The sequence below is a fragment of the Eschrichtius robustus genome, chromosome 3 (assembly GCF_028021215.1).
Source record: "Eschrichtius robustus isolate mEscRob2 chromosome 3, mEscRob2.pri, whole genome shotgun sequence".
Taxonomy (NCBI): Eukaryota; Metazoa; Chordata; class Mammalia; order Artiodactyla; family Eschrichtiidae; genus Eschrichtius; species Eschrichtius robustus.
In genome coordinates, this window is record NC_090826.1 from 125,699,727 (window position 1) to 125,716,050 (window position 16,324).

General features: G+C 38.7%; 1 protein-coding gene across 7 annotated transcripts in view; it reads left to right on the forward strand.

Moving 5' to 3' along the window:
* Positions 1-165: 165 nt before the first annotated feature.
* Positions 166-16,324, forward strand: part of DCAF6 (DDB1 and CUL4 associated factor 6) — a 164,584-nt gene continuing 148,425 nt past the window's right edge. For 4 of the 7 annotated variants that reach the window (XM_068541204.1, XM_068541197.1, XM_068541200.1 and 1 more), the window contains exon 1: positions 167-544. In XM_068541204.1, the coding sequence (XP_068397305.1) occupies positions 448-544 (97 nt within the window). In that variant the 5' untranslated portion in view covers positions 167-447. Of the gene's footprint in view, positions 545-16,324 lie in introns of all 7 variants that reach the window. The other 3 variants (XM_068541203.1, XM_068541199.1, XM_068541202.1) reach the window with 3 other exon arrangements.

Here is a 16,324-nt window from a genome sequence, read left to right on the forward strand (position 1 = left end):
AGGATTTGACTAGAGTGGTCTGAACCCACTTTTCTAGGGTAAGGGCAGCCCTGGCACACACCGGCCTCAGTCTCCAGGGTGGTCGTCATCTCGCGAGAAAGGCTTGAAAGGGAGGGTGTCCAGAAAGAGGAGAGGGAGGAGTCGAGGCCGCCTCCGCCTCCTCCACCTCCCCCTGTAGGAGGGGGTGCCGAGGGAGGGGACAGTTGCTGATCTCTGGATGTTCTGGGTAGTCTTGAGAAGGAGAGTATGAGGCGAGCTCAGGCCCGGGTGCGGCCGGGCTTCGGGGGCGAAGGCGCTGCCGCTGACACCGCCATCTAACTCGCTGCTACCGCCAGGCCCGGCGCGCGGATGGTGCCGGTGCAGCTCGGGTGTTGATCCGCGTGTCCCCTCCCCCTCTTCCCCTCCCCCACGCGGTGGTCTCCTCTCCTCCCCCGGCCCGGCGGAGCCATGTCTCGGGGTGGCTGCTGCCCACACCTGTTGTGGGACGTGAGAAAAAGATCCCTCGGGCTGGAGGACCCGTCCCGGCTGCGGAGCCGCTACCTGGGTGAGCGGGGGCCCTGGGGCGGAGGCGCTGAGGTCGCCGCCCAGAGGTGGGGGAGGGGGCCACGCCGCTGGGGCTCTTGGACGTGGGACAGCGCCTGGGCAGGGAAGCCCCAGAGACGCCGAGGTGCTGGGTGGACCTCGGCGGACGGACCCCGTGCCCGTTTCCTCCCATGGCTAAGTCCCCCTTTCATGGTGCCAGCCGCCGCCCTTACTGGGTTTTCCTTCGGGGGGCCGGACAGGGGGCAGACGGTACTGGCCGGGAAAGGTGTTGGGGTCGCTTCTGGAGTGGGACTCGGGAGAAGACTTGTCGAACCTCCCCGAGCTGCCGCGTTTAGAGCAGAAGTTGGCGCTTTTGCTCTTCTCCACCGCTCTCCTCGCTCAGCCGAAGGACCTAAGTTTGTGTTGACCGCCCCTCCCCTAAAGTCTCGGGAGGGCTTAGGTGTCCGTGGCGACGCGTTGACCTCCCTCGGGGACTCCACGCTCCAAACAGACTCGGTGTAAACTCTTGTGCGGCTCGGAGCCAAAACCTGAAAGTGATAGCTGAGCTCTCCCCACCCCCGCGCGCTTTCCCAGTTGGACTCTGCTGTTCCGTCGATTCGACCGCTTTAAGGAGGTGTAGGGTTTCAAGTTCCCATTCCCACCCCTGTGAAACACACTTGGCATTTACTGTTACTTAGTTAAGCTTTCTAAAAACAACCTTCGATACTAGGGGGAACGGTAGTCCAGTTTTTTTCGTTTTGCGTAAAGCGGATTTGTGAGGATTCTGGGTCACGCCTGAGCTAAAAGTGGACGGATTTAGTAGGGGTCTTTTTTCTTCCTTCCTCTGCAATCTTTTCATTACTCTTTCTTCTTTTTCTTTTCTTTTTTTTTAATTTGAAGATAAGACAACATCACTAAAAATTTTTTCTTTGCAATTTTGTTACTTTTTGCTAGGTATTTGTTGATGTCATTTGGTTTTGACTTAAAATCAATAAAAGAAAATGAAATTTCGCTACACCTAATAGTTCCGGTTTGTGAGTTATTTGAGAGAAGTTAGCAGGCATTTTTTTCCCTTGCTCATGTTTTTTAGTGTCTCAAGTGACATGAATACATTCTCCTTGTAAAAACTTAATAAGAATGAAGCACAGATCCTTGTGATTTCTCCCATTCCAGTTTCACACACACACTCTTTGAGAGGTAACAATGTTCTCTGTTTCTTGAATATTCTTCCAGACCTTTTTCTTTGAATTCTTACAAGCACATGTGTATATGTAGAAATGCTGTAGGAGTGTGTGTGACCTGAATATATGGTGTCATACTGTAAACACTGTTTTGCAACTTGCTTTTTTTTTTACATTACATCTTGGAGATCTTTGCATGGCAGTAAAAATAGATCTATACAGTCTTTTAAACTGTTGCAGAGTATTTAACGGTATGAAGGTGTCATCGTCGACTCAACCTTTCTTTATTTTTTTGGACGTTTGCTGTTACTAACAGCACTACAGTGAACCTCCTTGCACATGCTTTTTGTGCATTTGTTCTAGGATAAGTACCTGGGGTGGTGATTAATCATTTTAAAATTTAATATCAGTAGAGAGCTTTTTTAAACCATTAACCTAAAAGATGTGCAGTATTTCTTTTAATACTTACTTGCTGAGAAAGAACTTAATTTTAGCTTAAAAAAAACTTGTGTTCTACACCAATGAATTTATATGTGGTCCTTTATCTCTATTAGTTGGAGCATTTAAATAAGTAGTACTTATATGTAGGTTTATGTATTAATGTTTTCTACTGGTTCAGTTACTTCAGCTGTATCTATGATAGAGTCAATTAAAATATAAAACCATACATTATCTTTTTCCCTTCCTCTTCTAGCTCCATAATGGGAGTGGAGCTCGTGTATTGGGTGGAGGAGAATTGAAGAGTAAGAGTCCACTGTCTTTAGTAGAAAGTCGAAATTATAGATTTTCAAATATATGTATATTCATGCAGGAAATTCCATATCTTACATAATATTTTAAATGTGGTAGTAATATATACTTTATAATTAGCACATCCTTTAAAAGTGGTTTTTTTAAATATTCAAAAATAGCTTGAAGAGTAATTTCTTAGCCTTAGGAGACTTTCTTTACACCTTTGGTTTATCCATCTCTTCCACACTCCAGTGCTAATCTTGGCTTAGCAGGAAACAGCAAAATCCACATTGGTATTGCCTGAATTAATGAGATTTTTAAAAAATGATATTTTGAAGTACTCTTATAAAGTCTTCTTTTTAAAAAGTCCAAGTGTTTTAAAAAGTAAATAGATTTTTTTTGGTGGGGGACTTCAATATTTAAACATTTTGATTGTTTATAGTATTGTAGGTTAGATATTTTTCTAATTTATCTTCATTATTTGTATTTCTAATAATGAATTACTTCTAAATAACAGTAAAATTGGGATAGAAGCAATTGACAGATTTTTCTTGTAACATGTGCATTTCAAATTAACCATAGCATGTGCCTTTTCAATAGTAGTATTCATGTTTTACAGGTGATTTTATTTAAATTTGGTTAATTTTCTCTTTTCCTCCCATCAAAAAAAATTGCAGTTCACAAAACATCCTTTTATATTGTGAGAATAAAGGTAATTTGTCATGTGTTATTTAGAAGAAGATGCATATGTTTACTTATAGCCCACAAATTCACAAGATTCACCTGAACCAATGAAGTGTTTTGTCTAGCATGGATTCAGAGGCTAGGCCAGGGATTGTAATCTTTGTGAGCCCGATCTAAATTTCAATGGAGGATTTATTTTTTTAAAGAGCAATTGTCAAAGTCCAGAGTCAGAGACACCTTTAGGTCTAAATGTTTCTTAAGATACCGTATACTAGTTATAGAGTAGTGCTTTTGGAACTCAATGATTGTTATAATAATTTATTAGCCATACATATTTCATTACAGTTTTATAGAGATGAACATTACTTATAAAAGAAACTATCATCTGTACATTTCTTCTTTCTCTTCCTATTTCTCTCATTTTAGACAGGCTTGCCTACAATTAGAATTTACACTTTCTAACCCTTCTAAATTAAAAGACAGTAATTGACTTAACAAAAAGCAATTTAAGGGAAATTTTCAAGGGAGTTGTTTGCCCTAATGTATTATATGTTTAATACAAAGTGTTTAAATTATGATGAGGCAGTGTTTTGGTCAACTTGGGATGCTGTAACAAAATACCATAAACTGGGTGGCTTTTGAACAACATAAATTTATTTTTCAAAGTTTTGGAGGCTGGAAGCTTGAGATAAGGGTGCTCACATGGTCAGGTTCTGAGTCTGGTGAGGGCCTGCTCCCTGGTTCATAGCCATCTTTTCACCATAACCTCACAAGGCAGAAGTGAGCTAATTCTCTGGGATCTTTTTTATAAGGGCACTAATCCAAGCCTAATCACCTCCCAAAGATTCCCACCTCCTAATTAGTGTTTCATCAGAGGAATTGGTCCGGGTGGGGTGATGGGGGGACACGAACATTCAGACTATAGCACTAAGCCAGTGACAGCCTTATAGTGGAGATTGAAATCTTCTTTCGTTCAGGCGATTAGGAAGTCTATGTCCTTTGAATATCTTTAGGGTCAGTATGTATTGAAATGGATAATTTTGCATTTAGATTAGTCTTTAGCGTATCTTGAATACATCTATATTCAGACTTACCAAGTTCTTCATAAAGTGTTGCCGGGTTAAAACATATTTTATGAGGGTCAGACAATTCTGAGTTTTGCCTCCTTGTTAACTACTGGGGAAAAGTTAGTGAAGTATTTGTATTTTGTTTCTTTAGTCTTAAAATTTCAATGAAAGCTAAAAAAGGTCTGATTTTAATAGTTAATAATAACTATTAACTATTAAAATATTAGTTGTGTCGCACGGGCTTAGTTGCTCCGGGGCATGTGGGATCTTCCCGGACTAGGGCTTGAACCTGTGACCCCTGCACTGGCAGGTGGATTCTTAACCACTGTGCCACCAGGGAAGCCCTACTCATTAGTTCTTATAAAATTTTTTTTTTGCAGGCTTTTTTGGATTTTATGTAGATGATTATGTCACTGCATATTAAGATTCTTCCTGGGATTTCCCTGGCGGTACAGTGATTAGGACTTGGTGCTCTCACTGCCCAGAGGGACCAGGTTCAATCCCTGGTTGGGGAACTAAGATCCCACAAGGAGCGTGGTGTGACCAAAAAAAAAAACCCAAAAAAACCAAAATTTCTTCCTTTTTTACCTATGTTATTTTTTTCTTCCGTTTTCAATTTTCTTGCTTAATTGCATTGACCAGGACTCCAGTAGAATCTTGAAAGGAAGTAGTAAGAGTGGACATTGTTGCCTTATTCCTCATCCTGGAAAGCATTCAGTCTTTAACTATTAAATACGTTGTTGACTGTAGGTTTTTGTAGATACCCATTGAAGAAATCCCCTTCTACTCTTAAATTGCTGAGAGTGTTTATCATGACTAGCTGTTGAATTTTGTCAGGGTTTTTTTCTGCGTCTGTTGAGTTGATTATATGATTTCTGTTTCATAGATTATGTTAACATATTGATTGATTTTTGAATGTTGAACCAACATTCAATTCCTGGGCCAAATCCTACTTGGTTATGATAAATTGTCCTTTATATATTGCTGGCTTCACTTTTGGTAAGAATTTTGTGTTTTTGTTAAGGATATTAGCTCACAGTTGTTATATTTTTGCCTGTTTTTGGTATCAGGATAATGCTGGCCTCATAAATGTGTTGGAAGTGTTCTTCTCTTTTTCTGAAGAGTTTGTGTAGACTTGAAATTACCTTTTCCTTAAATGTTTGATAGATTTCATCATTGAAGCCATCTGAGCTTGGAGTTTTCTTTGTGGGAAGGTTTTGTTTTGTTTGGCACTTTAACTTTTAATTTAGAGATAACTGTAGATGCATGTGCAGTTGTTAGAAATAATACAAAGAGATCTCATATACTCTCAATTTCCCAATGGTAATATCTTGTACAACTATATTAATATATCACAATCAGGAAATTGACATAGATAGATCTATGAATCTTATTCAGATTTCCCCAGTTTTACATGCACTTTTGCATGTGTGTGTATTTAGTTCCATGCAATTTTAGCACTGATTTTAATTAATTTAATTTAAAAAAAAATTTTATTTTATTATTATTTTTTTAATACATCTTTATGGGAGTATAATTGCTGCACAATGCTGTGTTAATTTCTGTTGTACAACAGAGTGAATTAGCCATATGCATGCATATATCCCCATATCCCCTCCCTCTAGAGCCTCCCTCCCACCCTCCCAATCCCACCCCTCTAGGTCGTCGCAAAGCACGGAGCTAATCTCCCTTTGCTATCCTGCTGCTTCCCACTAGCTATCTGTTTTACATTTGGTAGTGTATATGCGTCAATGCTACTCTCACTTCACCCCAGTTTCCCCCTCCCCCACCATGTCCTCAAGTCCATTCTCTATGTCTGTGTCTTTATTTCTGCCCTGCCACTAGGTTCATCAGTACCATTTTTTTTTTTTTTTTAGATTCCATATATATGTTTCAGCATATGGTATTTGTTTTTCTCTTTCTGACTTCACTCTGTATGACAGACTCTAGGTCTATCCACCTCACTACAAATAACTCAATTTTGTTCCTTTTATGGCTGAGTAATATTCCATTGTAAATGTGTGCCACATCTTCTTTATTCATTCATCTGTCAATGGACATTTAGGTTGCTTCCATGTCCTGACTGTTGTAAATAGTGCTGCAGTGAACATTGTGGTACATGACTCTTTTGGAATTATGGTTTTCTCAGGGTATATGCCAAGTAGTGGGATTGCTTTCTATTTTTAGTGTTTTAAGGAACCTCCATACTGTTCTCCATAGTGGTGTATCAATTTACATTCCCACCAACAGTGGAGGAGGGTGCCCTTTTCACCACATCCTTTAAAGCATTTATTGTTTCTAGATTTTTTGATAATGGCCATTCTGACCGGTGTGATGTGATACCTCATTGTAGTTTTGATTTGCATTTCTCTAATAATTTTAATAAATTAATGTTAATTAATGTTAATAGACTAAAGTGGTTACCACCATATTTAAGGTACAGAACAGTTTCATCACAATAGTCCTTTGTGATCCCATTTTTAGCCACAGGTACATCCTTCCCTCCCAACGGCTAACCCCTGGTAACTACTAATCTGTTCTCCCTTTCTATAATTTTGTCATTTCAAGAATGTTACATAAATAACATATATGTAATGTTATAAATAACAGCATGTAAACTTTTGAGATTGGCTTTTTTCACTCTGCATAATTCCCTTAAGATTCATCCAGGTTGTGTGTACAATAGTTTATTTCTTTCTATTGTTGATTAGTATTTCATGATATGAATATATAACTAATCGTTCATTTGTTGAAGATATTTGTATTGTTTCCAGTTTTTTTTTTAAACTGTATTTAATTTTTTTTTTTAAAGTTGCTTTCTTAATTATTATTTATTTATTTATTTATTTTTGGCTGTGTTGGGTCTTCGTTTCTGTGCGAGGGCTTTCTCCAGTTGTGGCAAGCGGGGGCCACTCTTCATCGCGGTGCGTGGGCCTCTCACTATCGCGGCCTCTCTTGTTGCGGAGCACAGGCTCCAGACGCGCAGGCTCAGTAGTTGTGGCTCACGGGCCTAGTTGCTCCGCGGCTTGTGGGATCTTCCCAGACCAGGGCTCGAACCCGTGTCCCCTGCATTGGCAGGCAGATTCTCAACCACTGCGCCACCAGGGAAGCCCTGTTTCCAGTTTTTGACTGTTAAATAGAGAGCTGTTACGAACATCGATATACAGGTTTTTGTATGAACATAAATTTTCATCTCTGGGATAAATGTCCAAGAATTGTAGTTACTGCACTATATGATAAGCACATTGTTTACTTTTGTAAGAAACTGCCATACCTTTTTCCAGTATGGCTGAACCATTTTATGTTCCCATCAGCCACGTATGAGTAATCCAGTTTCTCTGCATCATCAGCAGCATTTAGTGTTGCCACTGGTTTTTTTTTTTTTATTTATTTTTTATTTTTTTTTATTTTTTTAGTGTTGCCACTGTTTTTTATTTTAGTAATTCTAATAAGTGTGTAATGGTAACTCGTGGTTTAAATTTATAATTTCCCTAATGGTTAATTTTGAGCATCTTTTTATGTGCTTTTGGTTTTTTTAAACTATCTTTATATTTTCTTATTCTTTTTTTTAATTGAAGTGTTGTATTTAATTGAAGTATTTTAAATTGAAGTATCAATTTTTAATTGAAGTACTTAATTTAGTTCCAGGTGCTCAACATAGTGATTCAATATTTATGTACACTACAAAATAATCACCACTATCAGTATAGTTACTATCTGTCACCATACAAAGTTATTACAATATTATTGACTGTATTTCCTATGCTGTACATTTCATTGATGTGGTTCATTTATTTTGTAATTGGAAGTTTGTACCTCTTAATCTCCTTCAACTATTCCCCCCAACCACCTCCCTTTAGGCAACCACCTGTTTGTTCTCTGTATCTATGAGTCTGTTTCTGTTCTGTTACGTTTGTTCATTTGTTTTGTTTTTAAGATTTCACATGTAAGTGAACTCGTGATATTTTTGTTTCTCTCTCTGACTTACTTCACTTAACATAATATCCTCCGGGTCCATCCACGTTGTTGTAAATGGCAAAATTTCATCCTTTTCATGGCTGAGTAGTATTCCATTGCATATATATGCACCACATCTTTTTTATCCATTCATCTGTTGATGGACAGTTAGGTTGCTTCCACATCTTGGCTACTGTAAATAATGCTACAATGAACATAGGGGTGCATATATTGTTTTGAATTAATGCTTTTGTTTTCTTCTGGAAATTACCTAGAAGTGGAATCACTGGATAGTATGGTAGTTCTCTTTTTAGTTTTTTGAGGAACCTCCATACTGTTTTCCATAGTGACTGTACCAATTTGCATTCCCACCAACAGTGCATGAGGGTTTCCTTTCCTTCACATCCTCTCCCACACTTGTTATTTGTTGTTTTTTGATAATAGCCTTTCTGACAGGTGTGAGGTGATATCTCATTGTGGTTTTGATTTACATTTCCATGATGTTTACTGATGTTGAGCATTTTTTCATGTGCGCATTGGCCATCTGTATGTCTTCCTTGTCAAAATGTCTGTTCAGGTCTTCTGCCCATTTTATAATTGGGTTTTTAATTAATTAATTAATTAATTAATTGGCTGCATCGGGCCTTCGTTGCTCTGCGCGGGCTTTCTCTAGTTGCGGCGAGCGGGGACTACTCTTCATTGCGGCGTGTGGGCTTCTCATTGCAGTGGCTTCTCGTTGCGGATCATGGGCTCCAGGCACGTGGGCTTCAGCAGTTGTGGCACGCAGGCTCAGTAGTTGTGGCTTGTGGGCTCTAGAGCAAAGGCTCAGTAGTTGTGGCACACGGACCTAGCTGCTCCGCAGCATGTGGGATCTTCCCAGACCAGGGATCGAACCCATGTCCCCCGCACTGGCAGGTGGATTCTTAACCACTGCGCCACAAGGGAAGTCCCTCGGGTTTTGTTTTGATATTGCATCGTATGAGTTTTTGGTGTAGTTTGGATATTAACCCCTTATGAAATATATTGTTTGCAAAAATCTTTTAACATTCAATTGGTGGTCTGTTAGTCTTGTAGATAGTTTCCTTTACTGTGCAGAAAGCTTTTTAGATTGATGTACTCCCATTTGTTTATTTTTGCTTTTGTTTCCCTTGCTGAGGAGACAAATAAAAAAAAATATTACTTAGACTGAGGTCAAAGAGCATACTGCCTATATTTTCTTCTAGAAGTTTTATGGTTTCAGGTCTCACATTTAAGTCTTTAATTCATTTTGAATTTTTGTGTATGATGTGAGAAAGTTTGTTCAGTTTCATACTTTTGCATGTAGCTGTCCAGTTTTCCCAACACCATTTATTGAAGAGGCTATCTTTCCCTTCATTCTGTATTCTTGCCTCCTTTGTCGTAGATTGATTGACCATGTACGTGTGGGTTCATTTCTATGTTTTCTATTTTGTTCCGTTGATCTGTGTGTCTGTTTTTGTGCCAGTACCATACTGTTTATTTGCTTTAGCTTGTAGTATAGTTTGAAATCAAGGAGTGTGATACCTCCAGCTTTGTTCTTACTAAAGATTGTTTTGGTTATTTGGGGTATTTTGTGTTTCCATAGAAATTTTAGAATTATCTATTCTAGTTCTATGAAAAATGCCATTGGTATTTTGATAGGAATTGCATTGAGTCTATAGCTTGCCTTGGGTAGTGTAAACATTTTAACAATATTAATTCTTCCAATCCACAAACTCAGTATATCTTTCCAATTGTGTCATCTTCAATTTCTTTTATCAGTGTTTTATAGTTTCCTGAGTCTTATACCTCCTTGGTTAGATTTATTCCTAAGTGTTTTATTCGTTTTGATGCAATTGTTAATGGGATTTTTTGCTTAATTTCTCCTTCTGGTAGTTTATTGTTACTGCATAGAAACAAAATATTTCTATATATTAATTTTGTATCTGTAACTGTATTGAATTCATTCATTCTAATAGTTTTTTGGTGGTATCTTTAGGACTTTCCATATGTAGTATCAGGTCATCTGCAAACAGTGACAGTTTTACTTCTTCCTTTCCAATTTGGATTCCTTTTATTTCTTTTTCTTGTGTGATTGCTGTGTCTGGGACGTCCAGTACTATGTTGAATAAAAGTGCCAAGAGTGGGCATCCTTGTCTCATTCCTGATTTTAGGGAAAATGCTTTCAGCTTTTCACTGTTGAGTGTGATGTTAGCTGTGGACTTGTCAGTAAAGTGGGCCTTTATTATGTGGAGGTGTGTTCTCTTTATACCTACTTTGTTGAGGATTTTTATCATAAATGAATATTGAATTTTGTCAAAAGCTTTTTCTGCATCTATGGAGATGATCACATGATCATATGATTTTTATTCTTCAATTTGTTAATGTGGTTTATCACACTGATTGATTTGCAGATATTGAATCATCCTTGCATTCTTGGGATAAATCCCATTTGAATATGGTGTATGATCCATATAATGTATTGTTGAATTTGATTTGCTAGTATTTTGTTGAGGATTTTTGCATATGTGTTCATCAGTGATATTCACCTGTAATTTCCTTTTTTGTGTGTGTTTTTTTTTAATTTTATGGTATCAGGGTGCTGCTGGCTTTATAGAATGAGTTCAGAAGTCCTTCCTCTAGTTTTTTTGAATAGTTTGAGGATAGGTATTAACTCTTCTTTAAATGGTAGAATTTACCTGTGAGGCTGTCTGGTCCTGGAGTTTTGCTTATTCTTAGTTTTTTGGTTATTGACTCAATTTCATTACTGGTAATTGGTCTGTTCAAGTTTTCTATTTCTTCCCGATTCAGTCTTGGGAGATTGTACATTTCTAGGAATTTGTCAGTTTTTTTTGGGTTGTCCATTTTATTGGTGCATAGTTTTTCATAGTAATTTCTTATGATCCTTTGTATTTCTCCTTTTTCATTTCTGATTTTATTGATTTGGGCCCTCTCTTTGTTTCTTGATGTGTGTAGCTAAAGGTTTATCAATTTGGTCTGTCTTTTCAAAGAACCAGCTCTTAGTTTCATTGGTCTTTTCTATTGATCTTTTAGTTTTTATTTCACTTATTTTGCTGTTTTTTATTTCTTTCCTTCTGCTAACTGTGGGTTTTGTTTGTTATTTTTCTAGTAGCTTTAGGTGCAAAGTTAGGTTGTTTGAGATTTTTCTTGTTTCCTGAGCTAGGCTTGTATTGCTCTAAACTTCTCTCTTAGAACTGCTTGTGCTAAGTCCCATAGATTTTGGATCAGTGTGTTTCCACTTTCATTTGTTTCCAGGTATTTTTGGATTTTCTCTTTGATTCCATCAGTGATCCATTGGTTGTTTAGTAGCATGTTGTTTAGCCTCCATGTGTTTTTTTGTGTCTGCAGTTTCTCTCTTTATAGTTGATTTCTAGGCTCATAGCGTTATGGTCAGAAAAGATGTTTGGTATGATTTCAGTCTTAAGAAGATTTATTGAGACTTGCTTTGTGGCCCAGCTTGTGCTCTATCCTTGAGATGTTCCATGTGTACTTGAGAAGAATGTGTATTCTGTTGCTTTTGAATGGAACGTTCTTTCTATATCTATTAAGTTCGTCTTATTTGATTTTTTTTAAACTTACTGAGGTAAGATACACAACATTTATCTTAACCATTTTGTAAAATATTTATTTATTTATTTATTTATTTGGCTGCATCGGGTCTTAGTTGCAGAATGCGGGATCTTTTGTTGTGGCGTGTGGGCTCTAGAGCGCGTGGACTCAGTAGTTGTGGTATGTGGGGATCTCTAGTTGTGGCACGTGGGCCCCATAGCATGTGGGCTCAGTAGTTGTGGCATGTGGGCTCTCTAGTTGTGGTGCACGGGTCTAGAGAGTGCAGGCTTAGTTGCCTCATGGTGTGTGGGATATTAGTCCTCCGACCAGGGATTGAACCTGTGTCCCCTGTATTGGGAGGCGGATTCTTAACCACTGGACCACTAGGGAAGTCCCTGATAGGTTGTTTAAGGTTAGTGTTTCCTTATTGATTTTCTGTCTGGATGATCTATCCATTGATGTAAGTGGAGTGTTAAAGTTCCCTAGTAGTATTATGTTACTGTCAATTTCTTTATGTTTGTTAATATTTGGTTTATGTGTTTATGTGCTCCTATGTTAGGTGCAAATATATTTACAATTGTTATGTCTTCTTTTTTTTTGGCCGTGCCGTGCAGCTTGTGGAATAAGTACACTCCCCTCAGGTCACCAGAGTTGTATGACCTAGGGGTGCCCCCTGTGTGGGCTATGTGGGCACTCTGGTACATGGGGCTGGCTCCCAGCCCACTTGGCTGTGGGGTCCTGCATAGTGCAGAGGCTTCCAGCTGCTTGTGGCTGGGGCCAGGTCCTGGTATGGCTGGCTGTGCAGTGCAGGAGTCCTGGGCTGATGCTGGCCAGCTGGCAGGTAAGGCCAGGTCCCAACGCAGCTGGTTGTTGGTACTCGGAGGGGTCCTGCCATCTTAATATTTTCAGTGGCGTGTATTTTCATGTCTCTCACTGTTGTTTTTTCACTGTTGTTTTTTGAGACTTATTTATATAGTTTAGGTATTAGTCCTTCGTCAGATATGCAGTTTGCAAATATTTTCTCCCAGTGTGTAGTTTGTCTTTTTCTTCTTTTCATAGAGTCTTTTGCAGAGTAAAGGTTTTTAACTTTGGAGAGGTCCAATTTATCAGTTTTTTTCTTTTATGGATTATGCTTTTGGTCTGATGTCTAAACACTCTTAACTTAACCCTAGGTCCTGGAGATTACCTCCTGTGTTTTTTCCCTGAAGTTTTATAGTCTTATATTTTTACGTTTAAGTCCAGGGTCCATTTTGTGTTAATTTTTGTATGAGGTATGTGATTTACCTTGAAGTTCATTTTTGTGCTTATGAATGTCCACTTGCCCTAGCACCATTTGTTTAAAAGTCTGTATTTTCTCCATTGAATTGCTTTTGCACCTTTATTAAAAATCAGTTGGGCACATTTATGTGTATCTAATCAGTGTTCTCTATTCTCTTGCATTGATCTGTGTGTCTGTCCCTTTGTAAATACCATACTGTTTTGCTTACTGTAGCTACATAGTAAGTTTTTACATCAAGTTGAGTGACGTTTTCTCCCCTCAATAATTCTTTTTCAAAATTGTTTTAGCTCTTCTATGTCTTTTACCTTTTTGTATGAATTTTAGAGTAAGGTTGTCCTTATCTCCAAAATGCCTTGCTGGGATTTTGATAGGAATTGCATTGGACTCACATATCAGTTTGGGAAGGACTGGCATCTTTACTATGTTGAGTCTTCTGATCCATAAACACAGTACATCACTCCAGTTATTTAGTTCTTTGGTTTCTTTCATCAGCATTTTATAATTATCAGGATGCATATCTTCAGCATATTTTGTTATATTTATGTCTAAATATTTAATTTTCTTCTGAGCAATTATTAATGTATTTTTTTTTTTAAATAAACCTATTTATTTATTTATTTATTTTTGGCTGAGTTGGGTCTTTGTTGCTGTGCGCGGGCTTTCTCCAGTTGCAGCGAGCGGGGGGTACTCTTCGTTGTGGTGCAGAGCACGGTCTCTAGGCATGTGGGCTTCAGTAATGTGGCTCGCGGGCTCTAGAGCGCAGGCTCAGTAGTTGTGGCGCGTGGGCTTAGTTGTTCCACGGCATGTGGGATCTTCCCGGACCAGGACTCAAACCCATGTCCCGTGCATTGGCAGGCGGATTCTTAACCACTGTGCCACCAGGGAAGCCCAAATGTATTGTGTTTAAGTTTAACTTCTACCCATTCATTGTTAGTATGTAACAGTGTGATTTTTTTTGTGTGTTGATCTTATATCCTGTGATCTTGCAAAATTTACGTATTAATTCTCAGAGGTTTCTGGGTATATTCCAGGACATTTCTATGTGGAAAATCATGTCATCTTTCAATAGGGACTGTTTTATTTCTTCCTTTCCAAACTATGTGCCTTTTTTTTTTTCTTAACGTTATTCCAATGTCTAAAACTTCCAGGACTGTGTTTAATAATACTGGTGAGAGTGGACTTCCTTGTATTGTCCTGATTTTAAGTGGGAAGCATTCAGTCTTTCACCATGAAATGTGATATATTTTAGGTCTTTTATTGGTGCTTATTACCAGATTGAGGAAGTTTCCCTCTTTTGCTAGTTTGCTGAAAATGTTAATCATGAATGAGTTCAATCAAAGAAGCAGAATTACTAGGAGATATACAGACATACACACAAAGATGTGTTACTGGTATTTGACTTTGTATAGTTGTGGGAACTCATTAAACTGTCTCTGTAAAGTTGTTTTCTTCATGTCTTTTGCTGGGGCTTGACATCCTCAGGACAGACAGTTGGGAAGGGATGATGGTAAATTGGGGATAGGAAGGACAAACCTGAACCCATGAAAACAAGATCTATGCCAGTTCTCACTGTCTTCAGTCTTATAGATGTAGGTGTTTTTTTTAGGAGAAACTGGTACCCTTTGTCATGGACCTAAACACAAATTGGCCTAGTATTCCAAGAACCTAAAAGAGGATCTATGGGTAGGCAGGATGGTTATAGGCCTAGTTGCTCCCCATTCTAACGAGGTGAGCCAGACAAGTTACAATGTATATAAACAATATAAGCATCAATAAAAATCAGTATTGCTGTTGCTTTACTTCCACCCACCAATCTTGTGCAAATATGACTGGTAATTCAAGTAACATGAAACATACAGGGAAAAAATTCTGGGAAACATGGTTCGTTGTGAGTTGACACATTTCAAAGCCACCACACTTAACTGCTGCTTGTTGTTCATTGTAAGGCTCTTGGTAGGGATGGGAGGGGGATTCCTGTCCCTCCCTTTAGGATAGGCAGTTTATACTTCTTTCCTTTCCTGAAGGCAGTTGCCTTTGCGTGAAATGGACATGAGGGTTTCCTGCCTCTCTTAAAGCTAGTGGACCTTTGCTAAGGCTCTTTTTAACTAGGGCTTCCCCAGTGGCTTAAGACTTTTGCTTCCCATGAGAGAAGGGCCTGAAAAGTGACTGGAGTTTCCTTTTTAAGTCTTACCCAGACAGGGACTCTCTCAGGCTTCCTGTTGTTTTCAGTGTTCCTTATGAGTACTTGGGGGCGGCTCATGGAAAAGAGCTGGTGACTGAATGTAGATTCTCTCTGTGCCTAGGATCCTAGAGATTCTAAACTGTCTCTAGCCCACATTTGGCCTTTAAAGATTCATTTGAGTTTTTACTGTTTTCTTCTTACACATTTTGATTGCAGTCACTTCTTTGTCCTGTTCTTTGTCAAAGGTAAAACAGTTCTGTGTTCTTTCTCTCCTCAGAGTTTGTTACACTTTAATTTTCAGTTCTTCTGGTTATCTGGCCAGATATCTTGGGAGCCAAAGAAGAAGATTATGTCAAGGAGACAGCATTTACCTATGACAGCTAATGCTATGAGGTTATGAAAAATGTGCCTTGAAAGAGACCATTGAATTTACTGATACTCCACGATTTCTGAGAATAAAACCAATGAATAGGAGGGGGCAAAACAGACAGTTCAGGAAAAGGAAGACCTGACAATGAGCTAGAGATGGCAGCGTTTGTAGTTGACTAGGAAGTTTGGCCTTAAAGAGAAGTTGCTCAAAGGGGCAGTAGAGTCAAGTAAAGTGAAAAGTTTTGTTAAAGTGCTGTTCCGTCTCTGTTTCTCAGTATCAGTAGCCTTATTCTTTTCTCTTAACCAGTTGAAGTTACCCCAACTCCTTAATGAAGTCATTTAAAAAAAATCATTTTCTCTCGGGACTTCCCTGGTGGTCCAGTGGTTAGACTCCACACTCCCAGTGCAGGGGGCACGGATTTGATCCCTGGTCGGAGAACTAAGATCCCACGTGCTGCACGGTGCGGCCTAAAAACAAAAACAAAAAAATCATTTTCTCTCTTTTCAGACAATATTAACTTAGAACAATCCCATGTGTACATAGGGAGAGAACGAATCTCAAGTGTCTATAGTAGATCAGTCACATCTATGAGTTTTGCATATGCTACTTAATTTATTCCAGACAGGAAGCCTGTAAAGTTGATGGTATTATTCCCATCAAATATAAAATTTTTGCAAATGTAAAACTAAGGCCCTGAGATGTTAAGTTTTGCCCAGTGTATGTGTAGTATGTTCCAAGTTAGATTTAAGCCGAACATTTCTTGTCCCAAGCATCTCAGTCTAA